The 7357-nt window shown below is 40.0% G+C and overlaps 1 protein-coding gene and 1 non-coding gene across 2 annotated transcripts; both read left to right on the top strand.

Annotated features, from left to right (window-relative positions):
• The first annotated feature begins 457 nt into the window (after positions 1 to 457).
• Positions 458 to 563, top strand: LOC133315163 (small nucleolar RNA R71). Its single transcript, XR_009752040.1, has one exon. It is a non-coding gene; the product is annotated as a small nucleolar RNA R71 (small nucleolar RNA).
• Positions 564 to 4063: 3500 nt separating this feature from the next.
• On the top strand, positions 4064 to 5671 carry LOC133315159 (protein CANDIDATE G-PROTEIN COUPLED RECEPTOR 7-like). Its single transcript, XM_061516730.1, has one exon. It carries the CDS (start codon positions 4121 to 4123, stop codon positions 5429 to 5431), a length of 1311 nt encoding a protein of 436 aa, XP_061372714.1. The 5' UTR covers positions 4064 to 4120; the 3' UTR covers positions 5432 to 5671.
• The last annotated feature ends 1686 nt before the right edge of the window (positions 5672 to 7357 follow it).

Raw genomic sequence — 7357 nt, 5'->3', positions numbered from 1 at the left:
TCCAGAAGGAAAATTCTGATTTCTTGGAGTATTTTGTGGCAGAGGTCTTTGATCATACCAAACGCCATTCACTTGTACTTGTTGAGGTGAATCAGAAGGCATCAAAGGACATTCATTAGACTCATGATTGTCCTGGCAATATTCACACACAACAACAGCAGCTTTAGTCTGAACACTAGCAAGCTGCATCTTGTCAAGCCTTGATGTTAAGTTTGCTACCTGCTGAGATAACAAACTATTTTCAGCTAGCACGACATCATTACCTTCCAGTTGAAGGATACCTCTCTTAGGCTTTGTTGACAACACTTGGTTTTCGTTGGCAGCCATCCTCTCAATCAGCTCAAGAGTCTCGTTTGCTCTCAGAGTTTTAATAGTGCCTCCTGCTGCACCATTCAACACCATCCGAACCTCAGGTTTGCAACCATTGAAGAAGATTCTAACATGATTACCAGCAGTCAAGTTATATTGAGGAAACCTCCTCATTAAATCCTTGAACCGGTTCCATGCTGCACATATTGATTCACCCTGTGACTGAGTGAAACTGGTGATATCATTCACCATCTGGTTGTACCTCTCCATCGAGAAGAACTCAACAAAGAACTTCTGAGACATATCATCCCATGTAGCAATGCTTGTTGCAGGCTGCCTTTCCAACCAACTAAGAGCCTTTCCCTTAAGAGCAAAAGGGAACAGCCTCAACCGGATCGCATCGTTCGACACCTGAAGGTGTTTGGTTGAGTCACAGATCCTCAAGAATCTGTCAACGAATCGGTGAGGATCTTCACTCTCCTCTCCTCCAAACTGAGCTCTCTCTACCAATTGAATATGGGAAGACTTGAGCTCCCAATTGTTGACAACATTCGGCTGAACAATACCCGCATTGGGCCTGTTGAACGATGGAGTCAGAATGGTATCCATGAGCGGATTGTCCGCTTCATTGTTTGCTGCCATCTTGTGTGCTTCTTCAGACAGAATTCATGACTCGTTGAATGCAAGCTTCTTCCGAGCAAGTTTTCTGTTTCTCTTTTCTGTTTTTGTAATCTCCAAATCAAGTGGAAATTCTGACTCTTTACCTCGCATACAACTCAGAAAAGAGATTAGTAGCACTGTTCAAATATCAAAAATAAAAATAAAATCCAATCTTAAAGATCAAAATTAATTGAAAAAAGATACGCCAATCCCCGGCAACGGCGCCAAAAACTTGATGCTTCCCGGCAAGTACACCGATCACACAAGTAATATAGAAAGTAAGTAGAGTATCGTCTCCACAGGGATTGTGATCGTATATCAATTAATTGTTCCTTTTAAGAATGGAAGAGTTTAAAAGGTTTGTGACAAATATTGTCGATTTGTGTAAAAGTGAGAACTAAAAATAAAGACTTGTTTTTGTAATTTTGTTTATAAGAAATAGAACAATAAACTGAGAATTGATTTTTGTAAATGTGAGAAAAACATTGTAGCTAGAGTGCACTCACCTTATGATCCCCACTTCTTACTTTGGATTGATTTTAAAATACTTATTTATATAAATACTCAGATAATTATCATCTAGAATTAATTAGTTAAATTTCAATCCCTTGGCAATTTAACCCTTTAATCTCAATTGGAATCCTAATCCCTTAGTAACCCCTCATGAGAATTAAGCAATAAACACGATAATTCAAGCATCTGCAATTCATTACACATCTATTTCTAGCATGCATACGAACTGTTATCCTACCCCCTTTCAGGATGAAAACTCCAATATTCCTATCTAGGGTTATAACCCTCAAACTATCCTCAACTATCAGATTGATCAATTCTAATAAAGAGAATATAAATACGCACAGGATAGAGATAAAGACAATTTATATAAACGAGTAAAAATAAACCAATCCGTCGTAACAAGGGTTCACATAGGGTTTGTGACCCTAACTACAATAAAAAGTAAAACTAGCCAAGCATAATCATGGCTAAAAATCCAATATTCAATAAAAGCATAAAATTAAAGAGAAAGTAGAAGAAGAAGAACTTGCTCTTCAGAATCCTCTCAGAGCTCCACCGTCGTCTCATTTCAATAGAATAGGTCTGGATCCCTAATTCTGTCATAAGGATCCTATTTATAATCTCGCTTCTTTCTTCCAAAAATACCCTTGAGAAAACACGGTACTCCTTCTCGCAAACCGGCGCCAGTTGGCGCCGGTGTGGCGCCACTTCGCGCCACGCTTTTGTTAGAATTGAAAAGTCGGAACCGGTTATACGTAAACTGGCGCTAGTTGGCGCCATCCTTCTACTTTTTGGGCGCCAGTTGGCGCCATTCTTCCTCTCATCTTGGGCGCCATGGTTTGGCCATGAGTTTGGCGCCATTTTGGCACCACTAGGCGCCGAGCCACTGCCTCGTGCGTGAAATTCCGGGGCCGCTTTGCGCCAATTCTCTGCCATTTGGCTCACGACTTTTATGCATCATTGAAATTCTAGCAGAGTGGTGTAGATCATAAGGCTTTCATAATTTCCATATTTTTTTTCTTCTTTTACCTATATAAACACAACAATAAGTGAGAAATATCTTTGACATAGAAAGAATCAATATAATTAGCAAATATGTATTTACATTGCTCTTTAATGACTCAATTCTTATCAATTTCAACTTGAAAAATCACATATGCCAAAGGCACATCAATAGCCATCCGGCCCACGAGCTTTTAGGGGGGTCATTTGGAAAAAAAGGCTTGCTTCACCTCATCAACGGAAATGTTTATAGATAATAACTAAGATTGATTATCCATCAGAGATGGCCAAGAATTATTTGTCTGAAATCAAATTCTATCTCTTAAGTTTTCCTTGAAAAGATTAAGGAAAAAATTCCTCCTCTCCATTTACCCAGTGACCAAGGTCATTCTGAAGCTTCACAATTTTGTTCCTATTTCTTCTTATAAGTCTTGGTATGATAGAAACGAGTATTTCTGTCACCATCTCCAATCCACTCACCTCTCTATTTTTGGTACCAAATTTGTTCCTCCTGATTTAAATTATTCTCAAGCTCGTTCTTCAAATTAGCTTTCAGCTGCTCTAAATGGGATCCACTTTGATAACTGAGCTGCTTTTGAATACCTTCAATACGAGCAATAACTCTATTTTTCTGTGATGAGTGAAGCCAAAAACATCTTTGTTCCATTCTTTTAGAAGGGCAATAAAAGAATTCAGGCTATCTACTAGGCAAGAGGAAAGATTCCAGTTAAACTTAAGGAAGGAACAAAATTTGGGATCATTTTGCCAAATAGCTAGGAATCTGAAATAAAACAGCATTTGGCATCTTTTATGTCATCTTTTTTAGAGTTTCGGTGGGGATGATCGTGACCACATGGCAAATCCCTGTTGATTCAATACTTCTTAGTTTTGAAAACGTAGTTAAGTTACTAGCTCAGGAGACTTCGGAGCTTAAATGGAGAGCTGTGTGTAAATGTTCAAGAAAAGTACAGTAACGTCTGGATAAGCTTGGAGAATCAGATATACCTCAGCCATAGTGGTGACGATATTTTTATAAGGAGAAAGGAGGAAAAAGATGAGGGTGGTTCATTCTTCTATGCTGTAACGTGAATAACGACTTTGAACCCATTATCTCGCCACAATGCATAAGTCTAAGTGCTTTCACAAAATGCGAGTCACACCCCAATATAAGCATAAGTGTGTCTTCTCTGGGTCACGTTTTATTCTGAATATCTCTCTCTTTTCTGGTCACATCTCACATTGAACGTAATTAAATGCAATAGATCCTTATTTAATTGCAAAATAATTGTGTTTTTATAAATAATTATTAAAAAAACAATACTTAAATTTTTTTGCCGGTCACAGGTTCTATTAAATCATTGATCATTTTCTTCGATCCAGACGTTTTTGCTTTCAATAAAAATCACGAAGGAGCCATGACTTTAAGAATATATATATATTTAGAGGACTTTGATAACTCCGTCTAGTTGTCCTTAGTGACGACGTCGTTTACTTGGCATCGCAATCATCAGTGTGTTGTCTTATTGTCTTCAACAATAAGCTATGCTTAACTTACCTAACACACAGTTTACTTGGGTCGTTCCGTTAGCGTCATTTCTTTCTCAACAGCAACAATCAGCACCTTCCCTCGAAAATGAGCAAAACGGTCATCACCACCGCCGTTTTGGTCCTACTCCTATTCCTCATCTCCCCCTCAACGGCGGAGATCAAATCCCTAACCATAACCTCCGACACCCGACCCATGATCCTCTTCGAGAAATTCGGGTTCACACACTCGGGCCACGTCAACATCGCGGTCTCTGCCGTCTCGGTGGCTTCTGCGGCGGAACCCAAACTGTCACTGTTTGGGTTCTTCCTCCTGAACGAAGAATCGCTCCTCCAAGTCCTGATAGAGATCCAGCAAAACCCTAGCTTCTGCGTTTTGGATTCCCGCTACATCACGCTGCTCTTCACGTTCATCAAACTCTCTCCTCCGCCATTGGCCTCCTTCAATAACTCCTACACCGTCGCAACCCCCAACGAATTCAGCCTCTTCTTCGCAAACTGCGCACCCGACAGCTCCGTCTCCATGGCCGTCCACACCGAGCTCTTCAACCTCGATTCCGACGGCTCCCCCGACTACCTCGCCGCCGGCCAGACTCAACTCCCTTCACTGTTCTTCCTCTTCTCCATCGCCTACCTCGCTTTCTTCGCCTTCTGGCTCTTTATCTGCCACTCCAACAAGCTATCACTTCACCGGATCCACCTCTTGATGGCGGCGCTCCTCCTCATGAAGGCTCTCAACCTCATCTGCGCCGCCGAGGACAAGCACTACGTCAAGGTTACAGGCACCCCTCACGGTTGGGATGTCCTCTTCTACATTTTCCAGTTCATTCGCATCGTCTTGCTCTTCACCGTCATCGTCTTGATCGGCACCGGCTGGTCCTTCCTGAAACCGTTCCTTCAGGAGAGGGAGAAGAAGGTGCTCATGATTGTAATCCCGCTTCAGGTTCTTGCGAATCTCGCTTCCGTTGTGATTGGCGAGACTGGACCCTTCATCAAGGATTGGGTTACATGGAACCAGGTTTTCTTGCTCGTGGATATTGTATGTTGCTGCGCTATTATTTTCCCCATTGTTTGGTCCATAAGGTCGCTCAGGGAAACCTCCAAGACCGATGGAAAGGCTGCTAGGAACTTGGCCAAGTTGACGCTTTTCAGGCAGTTTTATATTGTTGTGATTGGATACTTGTATTTCACGCGTATTGTGGTCTTTGCCCTTAAAACTATTGCTGCGTATAAGTACCAGTGGGTCAGTAATTTTGCAGAGGAGGCTGCTAGCCTTGCGTTTTACATTGTCATGTTCTACATGTTTAGGCCTGTTGAGAAGAATGAGTACTTTGTGTTGGATGATGAGGAAGAAGAGGCTGCTGAGATGGCTCTCAGGGAAGAAGAATTCGAGCTTTGAAAGCACTGTTTTGTTCGCAATGCTGATAATGTGTTGTGCGGGATTGAAAAAGTTTGATCACGTTCTTACTCAAATACTGCTTTCACTACAGGAGCTGTACGCTCAGTTACTACTGAGTTATTTTGTTACTGATATTTTTTCTTTCGATTTCCATGTTTACACTCTGCTTGATTGTATGGTTAGAGTAAGCACTGTACAATTCTCTGTTCATAATTCTTATATTTTTGTTTTCCTTTGACATTTTAGCTTGACTGTGCAATTACATCTTGTTTATGTTAATAGAATGTGTTGCAGTTTTTGTGTGTGTATGTGTGTTCTCCCCTGACAAATGGCCTTCCTGTCATAGTTCATGTTGTTGATTGATTCTTAGTTTTAGTTACTAGGTCTTTGTTGTTATCTCATAAATGAAATATGGTTTCATTTGTTGATGACTTGGGAGAATTGAGATTTTGAGCAAGTGAAGTGTGCAATTGGAGAGAGTACTTTTTGAATGGCTCACCAAGAGCTTTGCTCAGGCTCTACTTGTTTACTAAAAGAGCAAATTGAAGCATAGCATGGCTTGACTGATGGGCACCCTGGGGGTTTTATTGTTTAATTATACCACCAAACTATTTACATGTTAAATGTGTGTGTGTGTGTGTTTATTTGCTCCTGGTTTATAATGAAAGATCTGCTAGAAATGCGGATGTTTTTAGCACATGAAATATAAATTGGGCCCAGAGTCATACAAAATGGATGGTGTATGAAGAGTCATCTATTGAAACCTCAATTTAGAACCAGTCTTTTTAAGAAGCTTGCATCTCATCAACTTTACCTTGTTTGGGAAAAGAGCTAGAATAGAATTTGTAAAAGTAGGCCAGGTTGGCTTTTCGACATTGGGTTCTGGTATTCATAATGTTTCTTCAACTGCATGTATTGCATGCAGAGATCCTGTTCTGCTTGAGAGGGTCTAATCTTAGGTAACCGAATGCTCAGGCAGAAACGGAGTAAAGTACTAGAATTTAGTTGATGCAACCAAGTGTATGAATTTGAAGGCATGTAATACAGTTTATACGTGATGCATCCATATGCTTTTGGTTTCAAAGTCAATGTATATCATTGCCATCATTTGATTGACATGCTTTTGAATTGTATATTCAGTGTTGTCAAATATAGATTTCACAAATGTAGGTTTGCTTATGGGACTTTCTAACTGCATAAGGGGTATTTTGAGCTAAAATCACTTTAATGGGTTTACCATCATGTTACAGATTATTTTTTGTGTAGTTGTCAGACAATTCTGTTTTGAATCTTTTGATAAGTTGGCGTCTAACAGCTGCAAGTACATGGGTGGTTTAAGCTGTAGAATGTTTTACTTGGGGGAAATAATTGTCGCACACTTAGTTCATAAGGTGTAAAACATTTGAGCCATGGAAAAAAATGTTTAAGTGGGTTCAGTTATACTTAGATGCTGCCATGCTTGGATACTGTGAAAGGTGTCGGATTGTTAATGTGCAAAGAACACTGCTCTTACCTTAATACTATATGGACTGAAGTTGATTTACAGTTTTATATATGGAAAATTATGGGTTTACGGATATTGTAATTCTGAATAGTGAGAATCTTGAGTTTTGGGCTCATATGAGAAAACAAAGAAATGAAGGTTTGGTTGTTTCTTTGAACAATCCCTCCTCTCTATCACCTGTTGTGGGGAGAGTTTATTGGTAGGTTGATCGTGGGTTATCATGGGTTTTCTGAAATGATGATTCTATTGTTTCAATGTAGGTTAGGAAATAGAAGAATGCGTGGGATAAGTAGAAAACTGAAATCAAACCATGAATAAGATAGGATCAAGAATCTTCGTACATTGTAGCCTGCTAGGCTTATGAACAGCATGTTAACATGAGCGGAATTATTTGGTAATATAACCCCCATATCCCCTGTGGT

The sequence above is a fragment of the Gastrolobium bilobum genome, unplaced genomic scaffold (genome assembly GCF_033153095.1).
Source record: "Gastrolobium bilobum isolate Gb01-03AN ecotype WA unplaced genomic scaffold, APGP_CSIRO_Gbil_v1 utg63778, whole genome shotgun sequence".
Classification (NCBI taxonomy): domain Eukaryota; kingdom Viridiplantae; phylum Streptophyta; class Magnoliopsida; order Fabales; family Fabaceae; genus Gastrolobium; species Gastrolobium bilobum.
The sequence above is the reverse complement of the archived record's forward strand: the minus strand, read 5'-3'. Positions and strand labels throughout refer to the sequence as shown.

Bases quoted from the DNA above. Each gene is read 5' to 3' on its own strand.
- LOC133315159 (XM_061516730.1), top strand. From the start codon at position 4,121: ATGAGCAAAACGGTCATCACCACCGCCGTTTTGGTCCTACTCCTATTC.